This window comes from Fistularia commersonii, chromosome 9 (genome assembly GCF_037954325.1).
Source record: "Fistularia commersonii isolate RoL2024-O1a breed Wild chromosome 9, RoL_Fcom_v1.0, whole genome shotgun sequence".
Taxonomy (NCBI): Eukaryota; Metazoa; Chordata; class Actinopteri; order Syngnathiformes; family Fistulariidae; genus Fistularia; species Fistularia commersonii.
In genome coordinates this window covers 595786-610270 of record NC_141292.1, presented here as the reverse complement: position 1 = coordinate 610270, position 14485 = coordinate 595786, and the positions used below count along the sequence as shown (strand labels likewise).

Sequence of the window (14485 nt, the reverse complement as noted above, 5' to 3'; positions counted from 1 at the left end):
AAGGAGATAAATGACGGTTAGTTGCAGCAAGACAGAATATATTTGTGTGATTGAGGTGAGGCACCAGGGAGTGGAGCTCAAGAAGGTGGAGGAGTTCAAGAACTTAGGGTCAACAGTCCAGAGGGTTGGAGAGTGTGGAGAAGAGGTGGAGAAACAGGTTCAAGCAGGTTGGAACGGGTGGAGAAAAGTGTCAGGGGTACTAGGAGACAGAAGAACATCAGCCAGAAGGAAAGGAAAGGTGGAGGAGATGGTGGTGAGATGGTCTACAAACAGTGACAATGACCGAAAGACAGAAGGCAGAGCTGGAGGTGGCAGAGATGAAGATGCTGAGCTTCTCTTTGGGAGGGACCAGGATGGAGAGGATCAGGAAGGAGTCCATCAGAGGGACGGCACATGGGAGATGTTCTGGAGAGAAGGTTGGGTCATGGACAGAGGAGGGAGAGTGAAGATAGTGGTAGGTCTAGATGATGAAGATTTATGGACGTAGTGAGAGAAGATATGAAGGTAGTTGGTGTGAGAGAGGAGGATCCAGAGAACAGGGTTGGATGGAGAAGGTGGATTCGCTCTGGAGACCCTGAAGGGAGAAGAAAACTTTCACTCCTGGAATTCAAACCTTATTTTTCTACTTCAGCTTTGCCTCCAGGAAACAGAGGTGGAAACATGGGACGTCGGCACGGCTCGCCCGGCCTCGCCAGCATGTGCTCACACCATCCTCCTCCTGTCACCGCCTCGGGATGACACACACACACACACACACACACACACACACATACACACACACACACACACACACAGAGAACAGTGTGAGCCTCTCTGGCTCCACGGCAGCTGGCACGAGGCGCCGTGGGGAGAATGAAATGTCCTTCCTGAATGAAGATATCTTGAGGTCTCCATGCAGTGGAGCTTCTCCCGGTGGAACGTGAGCGGTAGGAGCGCCGGTCTGTTCAGACATGAAGATGTCGAGGTTCTCCTGGACGAGGAGGACGGAGAGGATCTGGAAGGAGTCCGGCAGATCGCAGGGTAGATGTTCGGAGATGGTTCGGTCACGCCGAGAGGACGGATGGTGGATCTGAGGGGGGAAGGACGGTGGCAGGAGGTCTGGAGGAAGACCTGAGAGGAGTTTGCATGGAGGCAGTAGGAGAGGACATGGGAGTTAGCTGGTGTGAGAAGATACAGATATCAAGGTGAGATGGAGGAGGTGGATTCACTGTGGATTCATTGTGGAGACCCTGGAGGGAGCGGCCCGAAGGAGGAGAACGCACGGTCACCTTGGATTTGGTCTCCAAGTCGAGAAGCCTGAGAGCAGAGACGAAGGTCGGAGGTACCTCGGCGGTGTCTCTGCGCTGCTGGACCTCCAGGGGGCAGCTCTCACTTTCCCACGCAAACGCAGCGAGGATGGGATGGAGCTCCTGACCTTGTGGTTGCAGGAGGCCTCAGGAACCAGAGGAGGCCTCAGGTACCACAGAAGGACTCAGGAACCAGAGGAGGTCTTGGGGACCAGAGGAGGCCCCTGGAACCAGAGGAGGCCTCGGGGACCAGAGGAGGTCTTGGGGACCAGAGGAGGCCTCAGGAACCAGAGGAGGCCTCAGGGACCAGAGGAGGTCTCGGGGACCTGAGGAGGCCTCGGGGACCAGAGGCCTCAGGAACCAGAGGAGGCCTCAGGGAACCACAGGAGGACTCGCTTCTGCTTTTGCACGACCAGAACACCGTTTATGGATGAATGCAAAATTGCTTTATTTCCATTTTTTTCCTTTTTTCATACATTTATCATGTAATAAATAGACGCGGGGAGTCGGCTGACTCAGCAAACCTCTCCCCGCGCCGATTCTGCACCTTTTTGTTTTTGTTTTTTTTAGTTTTTTTTGAATTCTCCACACTGCAAAACAACTTTTCATAGAATTTACAAACAGAAAATAAAAAAAAAAGAAAAGGAAAGCTTGACACAAGCTGAATTTCCTGCTACAAGCTCGTCGCTCGCCTCGTGTTCCATAGCTCTTGGAGCTGTGATCATGTAGCAAATCCCAGGGAACAAAAATATAGATATTTATATAGTATTCACAGTTACAGTATTTACACATCTTTACGATAACAAAGCAAATGGGCGAGAAAATGAAGACGTTTCTACAAGAAACAATCTTTCAAAGGGAGGTGGAGACTTCCTGTACACAGTGGACCTATTTTCTTTAAATAAACAGCCTTTTAAATCCTCAGATTCCTTTTACAGATCCCTGAAAATATTTAAATACTCAGTCTTTTTTTTTTCTTTTTCTTCTTGTTAAAAAAAGAGAAATATGCATTTAAAAGTGTTACCCTTGTGAAGATAATAAAAAAAGCTTTAGATCTTCTGTACATGAACATATACAATATTAACATCACTGGTGGAAAACAAAACAAACAAAAACCTCCCTAATGAATCCAAATGAAAGAAAAGACTGACTTGGTCTTGAGGGAAGGAGGCCAGGGAGTGAAGCGGACGTGCACGCCTCGGGTGCATCTCCAAACACTTGGTCGAGATCCCCTTCGGGTCTCCTGGGCCGGGGGAAGCGCCTCGACCCGACCGTGGGTGTGTGTGTGTGTGTGTGTGTGTGTGTGGATGCGTGATGCTAAGGAACACTGTTAGAACACCGCTGCAGGACCACCGCGTCTCAAACTCATGGGAAAAACAAAAAACCAAGAGGCGGCGGGAGACGGGGTGAAGTCTGAGGAGACCCGGATCGGCTCGGCCTCCACACACACACACACACACACACACACACGGCACTTTAACAAAGAAGACCAATGTGTGTTTCTTCCAGGTGCTGCTGAAACTATTCTTCTTTTCTTGTAGGGGTCGTTCTCTCTCTCTCTCTCTCTCACACACACACACACACACACACACACACACACACACACACACACACACACACACACACACACACACACACACACACACACACACACACACACACACACACACGTAGTGTCTTGCAGAGGAACACTGGAATATCGGGAGTACAAACTCTGCACGGGGCCTTGGACTTTTTGCATAAACGAACAGGATGCGGCGGCGGCGGCCTGGAGCGGCGGCGTGGGGGACGAGGGGGGGGGGGGGCAGGATTTAAGCCTTTCAGTCATGTGTGTGTGTGTGTGTGTGTGTGTTTCTAAATGAGTTTGATTTGCTTTCAGGACAAATGTGAGGGTGGAGGTAGGAAAGAGCAAGCGGGATTCCTGCCGTCCTGCCGTCCTCCGCCGCCGGAGATGTGTGTGTCGTGTGTGTGTCTCCACGGCGTCGCCGAGCATCCGGACGTTCGGCGGCGTCCCGGCCCGTGAAGCAGCCGGGCTCCAATACTGAGTGAGGAGGAGGATGAGGAGAAGATGCTGCACCAGCAAGTGTTTTGTAACTTCTGGGTCACTGGCAGACATAAAAAGGGTTTTTGTTGTTGTTGTTTTTTTTTTTCCGTTTCAAGAGCACCATGAATCGTAAACAATCTAGAGTTCATCTGCGTGGCGTGCGGCCAGACGGCGAGCCGGAGGTCCGGCGGACGCTAGTTCAGCGTTCCCCGGCAGTTCTCGGCCCCGCACAGACACGGGATCTTCACGTCCTCGATGGGGAACTTGTAGTCGTACGTGATCTCCTCGTTGACGTTGATGGGCTGCCGCGAGTAGATCACGATCTTCTTCTGCGACTCCACCGTGATGACCTTGGCATAACAGTTGGGCTGCAAGCAGAGAGGGGAACACGTGCACTGAGAGGAGGTCCTTCTCGTGCCGGGGGAGATACGGCGTGCGGCCGGAGGTCTTACGTTGCAGCTGTGGTTGATGAAACGGGCGAAATTGCCACACTTGGTGGCGTCTATGATGGTGTCGTGGTCGACGCGGAACATGTAGCTGCTCCCGATGCCCTCCTCCTCGTAACGCTTCTCGCGCATGTCGGCGATGACCTGCGAACAAGACCGCGACACATCTGAAGGTCCGCTCGAGGTCCGGCGGCGGAGCTTCTGCCGTCCGAGATCATCTTGTCCGACCCCCGGAGGCTCGGAGGGCGACGCCGAGAAACCCTGACCGACGAGGTTCCGATTCAAGACGCTCCCGTGGTGCGTTTCCACATTGACGTCAGTGAAAATGCTATCGATCCCTTCCGGAACACGGGTTTGTGACGGGATTTTAAACAATGAGACTTTACTATTCATCTCTATATAAAAAAAATAAATGTTATTAAGCATATTGACCTTGAAGATGGGACGAAGGTGTTAGGGGAGATTTCCATCTGGTTCTCTATCCTTAACTTTACTTCCTTTAGTTACATTTACATTTAGCGATGCTAACGTCCCACGGTTTATTAAGCTTCTCCCAGAAGAGTCTTAAAGGCCTGCGAGAAGGCCATCCAGATGTTTCTCCCAGGAAAGCAAAACCCTCACGCAAGCGCTTTTCAAGCAACGCCCGCAAGCTAGCGGACAAGGAGGTAACCACAGAGTATGCGGATGATCACGGACCTCCCGGACTTGAGCTGTGAGGAGAAGGAGGCCTCTCACCTGTCTGATGTTCTGTCCCACGTACTCGATGACCATCTCGTCGGCGGCGATGGGCTCCATGGCAAACAGACCCCAGTCGTGGATGTGAGACTTACAGAACCTGATCTTCTTCTTACGGAACTGTGGAGGCGAGGAGAAAGCGACATTTCAAAGGCGGTGACGGCGACGTCCGAGGATCCGGCCCGCCGCCTCCGCCGAGGCGGACCGGACCTTCTCACCTTCAACTGGTTGAACTTCAACAGGTCGCTGTCGCAGGCGAACGACGACTGCAGCCGGCGCTGCTCCGAGCGGCGCTCCGAGCCGGCTCTGGTGGACGTGTGGACTTGCGCGGGGATGCTCATACCCTGCGGGGAACAAGAGGGTTGGTGGTGGTGGCAGGCCGCCTCACACGGACTGACCTCCAGGAAGGAGCCCGGGTCCCACCTGGGTGTCCATGGGCGGCTCCTCCGACTGCAGCCGCGTGCTCTGCAGATACTTGATCTTGTCCTTCTTGTCGATCTTGTAGTAGCCCTCGCTCCTGGCGCAGCCGGTCATGTGATCCCTCATCCCGTCGTCCCTCCTCTTCTTCTTCACCCCGGGGATGTTGGTGGGTGCGGCGGAGTCAAGGAGACAAAACAGTATCTCGCTTCCGCCACCAGAGGGCGCCGCCGCTCGGCGCTACGGAGCGGAAAACTCCGAACAAAGAAACCAAACGCATCTATTGTGCGGCGATCTGAGACCGGCGCACTTCCGGTTGGTTCGGCCCGCGAAGACGAACGCGCCGACACAAAGGATATGAGGATGGTTGACCCACAGCGTGTCGTTCAGCCAGTCGTTGCCGTTGTCCTGCTGCAGCATCTTGTCGTAGGTGGTCTGCAGCAGGCGGATGTCCTCCTCGTCGATGCCCTCGTTCCAGATGTCGTACAGGATGGTCACCTCCTCGAAGTTGGTCCTCGGGGTGAAGTAGGCCCGCGGGGGGCTGGAGACGGGGGACAGGCCGCCCAGCAGGATCTCGCCCCAACCCCGACGCGTCCTTCGCGCCGGCTTGGCCGGCAGCTGCTTCCCGTAGGGCAGGAAGGCGTCTCGGGGCGGCAGCAGCGTCCGCGGCTCGCCGTCCCCGTCCTCGAAGTCCAGGCCGGACGGATCGGGGGACTTGCCGCCCATTATTTGCACGGAAAGGTCTCCCATGCGCGCGCCGTCGGGCGGAGGCTCGGACGACAGGTCCAAGGACTCGTCGGCGGTCTCGACGACGGGGGTCTTTCTGCCCCGGGGCCTCCCGGGTTTCCGCTTTGACGGCGCGGCGTCAAACGGCGCCGCGTGGTCCCCGGGGAGGCCGGCGGGGAGGCCCTCCGGGGGGCCGGCCGGCGCGGCGCCGGCCTGGCTGGGCACGGCGCTGACGGGCGGCTCCTTAAAGAGCGGTCTATCGTCCAGGCTCTCAGAGGATACTTTCCTATTGAGAGGCAGCGCTGTGGGGTCAGGGAAGACAGGGGTGAACGTTAAGTCTCTGCCTGGAGTGCGCGGGACTCCGGCGCTAAGGACAGGAGACTGTGCCGGGTAGGAAAAGGGGCTACCGGGAACGTGGGGCGAGCTAAGCGACAGGCTGCTGCCCGTCAACGGGGCGTCCCCGCCGGGGGTGACGGGCACCGCGTCCGTGCTCTGGGACTTGCCCAGACCGCGGGCCCGCTCCATCAGGTCTCTGCCCGGCGTGCGGGGTATGTCCTCGTCGGTGGGGAGGCGGGCCCGCTGGGGGGGGTCGGACAGGGGCCCGGGGGGCGGCTGGAGGAGCGGCCGGCCCTCCGCCGCCGGGCGAGGCGGGAGGGGGAGGTGCAACAGAGACGCAGAGTTGGTTCTGGGGCCGGGTGTCGGGTCTAAGCGGGACGGGGTTAGCGGGGCGGGGGCCGAGGCGACCTCCTCGCACGCTGCTTTACCTTTGCTTTTCGCCTGGTGGTCAGCGGCGGGCAGGGCGCCCGTGGGCGTGGGCGGCCGCAGGGCGGCGGCGCCGGCGTGCTCCTGAGGCGCCGCCTTCACGACGGGGATTTTACCATCCACACCGACGTCTCGCTCTTTAACTGCGGAGAGGAAACGCCGTTAAAAGCTGATTCAACTCTTGGAACGGTGCGAGGCGGTGTGACACTGGGTTCTCACCTGGGACGCCTTTGGGGGACGGAGGCCTCAGGGCCTCCAGGGGCTCCTCTTCAGGACTGGGGGGTCTGCGTTTGAGCCTGCTTAGCGTCTCCTTAGCGTCCGAGATCTTGCTCGCGGGCGGGCTCGCCGGCTTCTTCTCCGCCTGGCCCTCCTCTTCGTCAGAAGACGAAGACGAGGAGGACGAAGACGACGAGGGCGTCTTGGCCCGTTTGTCGCCGTCGTCCAGCTCATCCGGTTCGAGGTCGTCGTCGTCTTTGTCCTCGTCGTCTTCCGAGCTCAGCTCGTACTCAAAGGAGTCGGAGCTTTCCGACGAGGAGTCGGAGCTGACCCGGGAGGAAGAGGAGCTCCCGCTTTCTGCAAGAGACCGAGCGAAGACGCGATGAAACCAGGAAAACGCGACCCGAACGCGTCAAACCGCCGCCGCCGTTCGCGTGGGGCACCTTCATCGGAGGAGTCCGAGGAGGCGCTCTCGCTGGACGAGTCTTCCTCTTCGTCCTCGTCGCCGCCGTCGTTGCTCTGAGGCGGAAACACAAAGCGCGCAGATGTTTCAGCGCGACCGAGCGGCGAACGCGCCGTCGGGGGGGAAGCTGGCCGACACTCACTTTGCCGGACGATATCCTGTCCGTAGCCTCGGATTCATCGGGTTCCTCCTCCCTGTCGCACAGAGACTCCTCCTCCTTCCCCGAGGTGTCCACGTCCTCCTCTCCCTCGCTGTCCAGCTCCAGCGGCCGCGAGTGCCTCCTCTTGGCGGTGGTGGCGTCGCCGTCCATCTTGGCGTCGTCCAAGGGGAGCTCGGCCGGGTCCCGGTCCCGGTCTGACGGGGACGGAGCGGAAGGCGGGTCAGCGAAGGCGGGGGCGACCCGTACCCGCTCCGGGGCGCCGGACAGACGGTTACCTTCGTCCTCCAGCTCGTCGTCCGCCGGCGTGGAGGGTCGGGCTCGCTTGCTCTCCCCGGCAGCCGCGGCCTCGGGCGGATCCTTCCTCTTGACCTGAGCGCCGACGGCCGCCGTTAGACGCCGCGATCGCAGGCGGAGCCGGTCAGCGGCGCCGGGAGGAGGCTTACCTTGAACGACGGTAGTCGGATGGCTCCTCGCAGACCGATCCCCAGGCCCATGCCCTCGTAGCCCAGACCCTCGCCCTTGTTCCAATTCTCCAGCAGGCTGGACGCCATGGTCTCTTTGGGTTTGGGCCTTTCGTCGTCCTTCCCCTCGCCGCCTTTGACCGGTGTCAGAGACGCCTGGGGGAGAGGGGGCCGTCACTCTCGACAGAACCTCGATTTATTACCGACGACATCGTATCGGCGCGCCCCGGAAGCGAAGCCCACCTTAGCCGAGCGTTCCTTCTTGTCCCACCAGTCGTCGAAGGCCCTGAAAGCCACCACCTCCACCATCTTCCGGTTGAGGTCCCTCTTCATGATGGCTTTCAGCTCCTTGACGATGACCTGCAGCACGCCGTCCACCGTGACCTTGTGAGGATCCTCCTTCTTGCTCTCGTACCCAGGAGGGGGGACGGTGGGGTTGAACTTGGGCATGGGATGCTGCCATTGCTGCCCGAGCGCGCCGGCGCCGCTCATGGCCGCGCCGGCCATGGTCAGGTGCGCGTAGTGGCCGGCGAACGGCCCCGAGGCGCCGCCGTCCAGGAAGTGGTGATAGGGATACGGCCCTCTGGTCTGGGCGATGCGACTCAGCATCTGCTGCTGCATCTGGAAGGACATGGGCACCGTGCTCCACTGCTCCCAGCGCAGGCAGTTCATCAGGTCCATTTGCAGCAGCGGCATCATGCTGTGGGGGTAGTGAGTCATGGGCGTCAGCATGTGCGGGTGGACTCCGGCCAGGTGGGCCGGGTGTCCCGGGACGGCAGAGTGAGCGGCGAGGGGGTGGTGCGGGATGGGGAAGCCGGCCTGGTGGGCCAGGTGGGGGAACCCCGGCGGCGGGATGGACATGGTCTGCATCGGGGACACGGCCGAGTTCACCACGATGCCTTTGCCGCAGTCGCCGCCCGTCGGGGTGCCGGGCATCTCGTCGTCCGAGATCTCCATGTCCTCTCCCGACGACTGGTGGCTCTGTGTGGAGAGGGACAGAGGGTCAGGGCTTCCGGGCCGGGCTCGGTCTTCATCCGCACAGACCGCGCCGTCCGTTCGACGGCTTTCTGACTTTTAGCGCTTCACTGGTACCGAGCCCTCGGGCCGAAGGCGCCGGAAGCGGTGAAATATCTACTTCCGGGAATAAGAGGATGAGTCGAACTCCCGTGGCTGAAACCGTCCGTCCAAACATTTCACCCCGAAGGAGGCGTCGATTCAATATCGACCCGTTTGTTAATGTTTTCAAACGAGGGAGCAACAAATCACGTAAGCGTGGCTCCGAGTTCAAAGTTTAGTATACACACCGGCGCAGTTAAACACAACTGACCCATTTCTGTCCTCCTGTTTCCAAACGGAGTCGGGCGCTCGGGCGTCACGCCGTCTCACACGACAAAAAGCTGACGGTTCAAACTCCTGCGTCTGTTTGTTATGCTGAGAAGGAATCGCACTCAACGGCGGCGCGGGAGCGGCGTCGTTACCCTGAATGTTCATTTGGCTTTGAAATGACCGAAACGTGAGACGTGAGACGGCGTGGCCGATCCCGACCGCCGCGCGACGCAAAACCAGGAAGTGCAGCGTTGAATGGGGCCAACAGCCAAGTTTTGTTTTCCTCCGCGAAGGTATGCGCAATGAGCGCTCGAAAGAGGAAACAAGACGGTTCAATTCCTCTTTGTTACATCTGCTCTTATCTCGGTTGAAAAAAACAGCGCGGCGTCGGGACACCGGACCTTGCGGGACCGATGATGCAACGGCCACTTCAAAGTTCACGTGCGCGACGGAGAAAGACTCGCGCGGCAATCAAACACGTTCGCGGAGAGCGCGGCGGGACCCGGCGCAGGCACCGCACCGCTATTTGTTGTCAAACAACGACTCCCTTGACAATTCACAGAGGAAACAACGATGACAGGAAGGGGAAAGTTTACTACGAGCGCACCGAAGCGAAACCGGACCTCGGTTTCGGTGTCTTCCACGTCGCCGCTGCGCCGGCCGTGAGCAAAGACCGGGACGTTCTCCCGGGACGAACCGACGGGCTCGATTCTACCGTTAATGCGACAGGACGGCGCGCCGTACGCGTTCAAGGAAGGGTAAACGGGCACCTTTTTTCGCAAACGGAGAGAGAGGTCGGCGTCTCACCGTGTCCATTTTGTCGGCGGGGCCGGGGCCTTGGTGTTGTCCGTCTTTGAGGTCGCTGTTGCCGATGGCCTCCTGGACAGGAGAGCCGCTTTTCTTGATCAGGGAGGCGGTTCCGGGAACGGGCTCTTCGTCCTCCGAGTCCGGCAGCGGGGTCGGACTGATGTCCTCCAAACCGGTGCTACAGGGACGGGAATTCTGCGGGCCGCAGGTGAAGGGGGGTACGGGGGACAGCTGGGAGGACGAGGAGGAGATGGGACTCCCCTCCATTCGCACTTCGGTGTCGGAGTCTCGCTCGGCCAGGAACGGCAGCAGCTTTGTCCTTTTCTCCTTGAGGAGCATCTCGATGCGGGAGTCCAGGCTGTTGCGCTCCGGGTCCAGCGCCGGCGAGCCGGGCGAGGCGCACTGCTCGGGCGTCCGCGGGGGAGGGGTGGTCGGGTGGGCCACGGGCTCCGGCGGGGGCTCGGGGACGGGAGGGGTTTCCGGACGATCCTTGACGGGCAGAAAATCCGTGGCGGCCGCCGGGGGCGGCTGCGGGGGCCGGATGTAATCGCCCTCCCTTTGGGCCGAGTGGTGGAAGGCCGGCTCCGAGGGGGGGAAGGCGGGGGGCAAGGGAGCCTGGTAGGGCGAGAAGGCGGACTTGAAGTTGGGCGTGGCGGGCGGGGGCGCCGTGTAGGTGAAAGAGGGGGTGGAGGGCGGGGGCTCGGGGGGGGTCAGCTGGTGCTGCTTGAAGGGCGCCGGCTCCGACGTGGTACTCCGATACATGTTGCTGCGGTACTGGGGCCTCTCCGGCCGCCGGTTGTACGCGTCCTGGAACTTGCTCTCGTGCCTCCGCGACTTGTAACTCCCGGAGCTCTCGGGCCGGCCGGACTGGTAGGCCGGCGTGGACTGGCGGCTGGAGAAGTTGGAGTCCTGGGAGAAGGGGGTGCCCGCCTGGCGCGGGGTGTGGGGGGTTCCCTGCGACTGGGGCGTGTCCTGCCTGAGGCTGGAGTAGCCCGTCTCCAGGGACAGCGGAGTGTTGGAGCTGCTGGGCGGCACCGAGCCCCCCGCCGCCGACGCGCTGCTCTCCGACAACCTGCGGATGGGCTCGCAGGCCTGACGGGAGACACACGGGACACGGGTCGGTGAAGGCGGCAACCGGGACGTCCGCGCTGATGAAACACTGGTGCTGGTAATACAGAATGCGGCGTGTCGGGAGCGACGCGGCAGCATCGGAGCTTTAGGGTTACATTTCAAAACACGTAGCGGAGAGCATCGCCGCAAAAGCACAGCGGCAGGGCAGAATCAAGGTGCAGCGCTGGGGGGGGGGGGGGGGGGGGGGTCTTGTAAAACGGGGTCAAAGTGCAAGTTTCAATGTCTTTGCAGTTTCACCTCAGAGGCTTCTTCCCTCCGGGACACCGCCCGGTCGGAAAGGACTGCGTCCGACTCGTTCGCTTGATAAAAACACGACAATTGAGGACGGCGCAAAAACCCGGGGCCGACGCGGGACACTAAACGCCGGTCGGGAAACCGTTTTCAGAAGCGGTCGGCGGCGCTCTTACCAGTAAGGCTTCTGCCAGGCTTCGGGGGGACACCTCCCTGGCCTCCTCTCCGCCGACCGGCAGCGTCTGCGGCGTGTAGCTCCCGTTCATCAGGAGCTGGAAGTACCGCAGGCGGTTCTCACCTGGAGAACAACACAGGGGCACGGATACGACACCAAGTTTGAGAGCAAATTTCATCACGGCTTAGCGGCGTGCATCGAAAACGCCCGACTGTGCGACGCCGGCTCGGCGGCAGGCGGTCAGCTGCCCACCTGAACGCCTCAAACCAGGCAAAATAAAAAACAAGCCGGTACATGCTATCCATATAAAACCTTGGGACGGCTAAAGTCGGTAAAACATTTCACATCGCCTCGCCGCCGATGTCACATATAATATGTCACAGATAATTCATACGACAGAATCTCTGTTTGAGGAGGACCGACTCTCGTCAGCTGACGGCGCTTACAGTCTGCCTGTTAAAATATCATCGGTTTCATTTAAATGAGCACAGCTCGGCGGTAAATATCACTTTGCATTACGAGCCCCAACGTGTTCGCAGTGACAGCGGGAAAGGGGTCATTTCGGATAAAAGCGACTCTGGGGCGAGCGTGGGGGGGCAGACAGGTGATTTAATGTTTGTTTCCAGAGCTGGAATCAGGCGTCCGGGGGGAACCCGGACCCTGGGCTCAGGGGCTTCTGGGAGCAGCATTACGTTACATGAAATTGAATTAACCCTGGGTTACCAGGCGACGCACCTATATTTGAAAACATGAGATTGACACCTTCCTCGAAGAAACAAATCAAACACCCCCCCCCCCCCCCCCCTGCACGCGCACGCCTGAACGCGGTGTTTACCTTTGGGATCCAGCTCCACGTGGATGATGTTTCCCATGACGGACGTGTTGTGCAGCGACTGCACGGCCACCTTGGCGGCCTTGACGCTCTCAAACACCACCTTGGCGATGCCCAGGTGCTTCTTGTTCTTGGGGTTGTAAACGATCTCCACCTCCTCGATGTCGCCGAACTTCTTGCACATGTCGCCCAGGAAGCCCTCCCGGATGTTGTCGTTGAGCCGGGCGAACGTCACCTCCTTCGGGGGCACCGGGCCGATGTAGCACTCGTCGATCTGGGAGACGGGGGGGGGGGGGGGGGGACTCGGTTAGCGCTCCCGGACCGGGACGAGAAGCACCGGGGTCCGGACTGAAACCCGTGCATTCGTTCATTTCCCCGGCGTGTTTGTCGTTTTCCGCGTGCACCGGTGTTGTTGGTCGCGAAGACGAGCAGGGGGTGTGTCTGGGACTTCTGACAGCCACCTCCTTCTCCCACATGGAAAAGCCTGCACACACACACTCTCCGTCAGGACGGATACCTTGAATTTGGGAACCGGCAAGTCGGTCTCTTTGTATTTGGTCCAGAGGCGTCCGATCCGCGGGTCCCGGACGATGTCCACCGGCGGGATCCCAGGATTCTGCAGGAGGAGGAGGAGGAGGAGGGTGAAGACAGCCGTGTTATCCTTCCCCATTCACAACTTCACCGGGCGAGAACTTGTTGCAAAGCTGCAACCGTGGACACCCCGGAAGAGGCGTCTGCGTGGGATGGGATGGGATGGGATGGGGGGGCGAAGGAGGGAAGGGGGGGGGCGTCCAGAAAACATGCCCGTGGACGGGCACGGCGACGCGGGGCGATGTGCAAACGCATCATGGAGGTCGGCGGCCGGGTTACTATTGTGGTGCACTTACGGGCATGCTGAAAGTGTGTCCGTCGTAGCGGTAGAGTTTGTGCGGACCCTTCTTGAGCGCCGGGTCGATCATCAACTTGTAACTGCTCCAGTGGTGACTCCGCTTCTCCGCCGAGCCGCAGACGGGATGACTGCCCATGCCGTTCGCCAAGCCTGCAACGACGGGCGGACACACACACACACACACACACACACACACACACACACACACACGGGCTAACGTGAGGCTCCCGGAGCCGGCCAGCTCGCCAAAACACTTTGAAATCCACCGACGCTACGGATGCATGAGTTCGGCGGCGGGGGCGGCGGAGGGGGGACGGGATCTAGCGTTGATCCCAGTGACGGAAAACAGGCATTAGGAGAGCCGGAGAAAGGGGGGAAAAAGAACAAGCTTACTTGAACTCTGCTTTCTGCCATGGTCTTCGTTCAATTTGTTCCTCTCCCCCGGCTTGAACATGGTTCATCCGATCGAGTGAAAGCTCTTGGATCGTACGAAAAGACGAAATCGCTTCCCTTTGGCCGCTTACATTACATGATTTAGCTTGAAGAATACTGCCTCCTTTTCCAGCGAGAGCCAACACATATTGTGTGGCTGCTCTGTAGCCTGTGTCTCTCCCACAATACACCGCTAGGCTGGCCCGGCGCCGACGCTGGCAGCACTTTCGCCACAAACTTGCCCCCCTCCGACGGAGCCGTTTCGCCTCGAGTAAAACGCCATGAAAAATCACACGACGACACCGGCGACTTCGGCGTACGTGCCGGGTGTTTTTGGCGTGTTTTTTTCTCTAAGCGACGACTCTCTGATTTTTTTTTTGTGTGGGGACGTGTAAATATTTGGCGTGGAATCTACCGAGTCGATTTACCCAGCAGACAAACATCAGACCCAGTGGGCAACGTCTTTCTAACTGCTGCTAAAAGCTCCCGAACAGCGTGCGTTCGGCGGCGTGTGCTTCCGCGGTTTTCGACGTGAAACGCCGACTCGGCGGCGGGGTTGACGCCGGGACCGAACGGCCGGCGGGTTTCACGATCTACCCGTGTCTCCTTCGCCCTCGCCGAGCTCTCCGAGCCGTTGGCGTTGTGACGGGCGGTGGGATCGGGGGATACGTCACGCCATTGTGCCGATGTTTACAACCGTTAGAATGCGGTGGTTCCGTCAGGAACTCTCAGGCTCACCGACACAAACTAGTGCCGACGCCGCTGCGTATGTTCCCCCCCACCCGCGGACACCCACCGCGGTGGGCGCCCATTATCGGACACGCCAAAAAATAGGATAAAAATCGAGTTGTTTTTTTTTTTTTTTTTTTCCTCCTCCTCCTCCGAGTGAGTATTATCGATCAAGCTGTTTTTTGTTGTTTTTGTTGTTTTGTTTTTTTTTTTTTCT

The 14485-nt window shown here is 59.1% G+C and overlaps 1 protein-coding gene across 2 annotated transcripts; it reads right to left on the bottom strand.

The window, feature by feature from the left end:
* Positions 1-1709: 1709 nt before the first annotated feature.
* setd1ba (SET domain containing 1B, histone lysine methyltransferase a) lies at positions 1710-13930 on the bottom strand. 2 transcript variants are annotated; one of them, XM_086151753.1, is made up of 19 exons: positions 13501-13930; positions 13106-13257; positions 12736-12834; positions 12222-12492; positions 11388-11509; positions 9850-10941; positions 7960-8697; positions 7699-7872; positions 7531-7624; positions 7238-7449; positions 7076-7151; positions 6636-6989; positions 6419-6559; positions 5289-5956; positions 4935-5102; positions 4730-4855; positions 4512-4631; positions 3783-3920; positions 1710-3698 (listed from the first exon to the last, which is right to left on the bottom strand). In XM_086151753.1, the coding sequence occupies exons 1-19, from the start codon at positions 13559-13561 to the stop codon at positions 3525-3527; spliced, it is 4980 nt and encodes a 1659-aa protein (XP_086007879.1). In that variant the 5' UTR covers positions 13562-13930; the 3' UTR covers positions 1710-3524. The 2 variants fall into 2 exon arrangements, with proteins under 2 accessions (XP_086007879.1, XP_086007878.1); XM_086151752.1 differs by having other exon boundaries at positions 5289-6559.
* Between the last annotated feature and the right edge of the window lie 555 nt (positions 13931-14485).

Excerpts from the sequence above, each read along its gene's own strand:
- setd1ba (XM_086151752.1), bottom strand. The coding sequence starts at position 13,561 with ATGTTCAAGCCGGGGGAGAGGAACAAATTGAACGAAGACCATGGCAGA. Across the intron at positions 7,625-7,698 it reads TCCGACTACCGTCGTTCAAG|GTCAAGAGGAAGGATCCGCC; the intron begins GTAAGCCTCCTC and ends GTCGGCGCTCAG. Across the intron at positions 7,450-7,530 it reads CGACGAGCTGGAGGACGAAG|ACCGGGACCGGGACCCGGCC; the intron begins GTAACCGTCTGT and ends CGTCCCCGTCAG.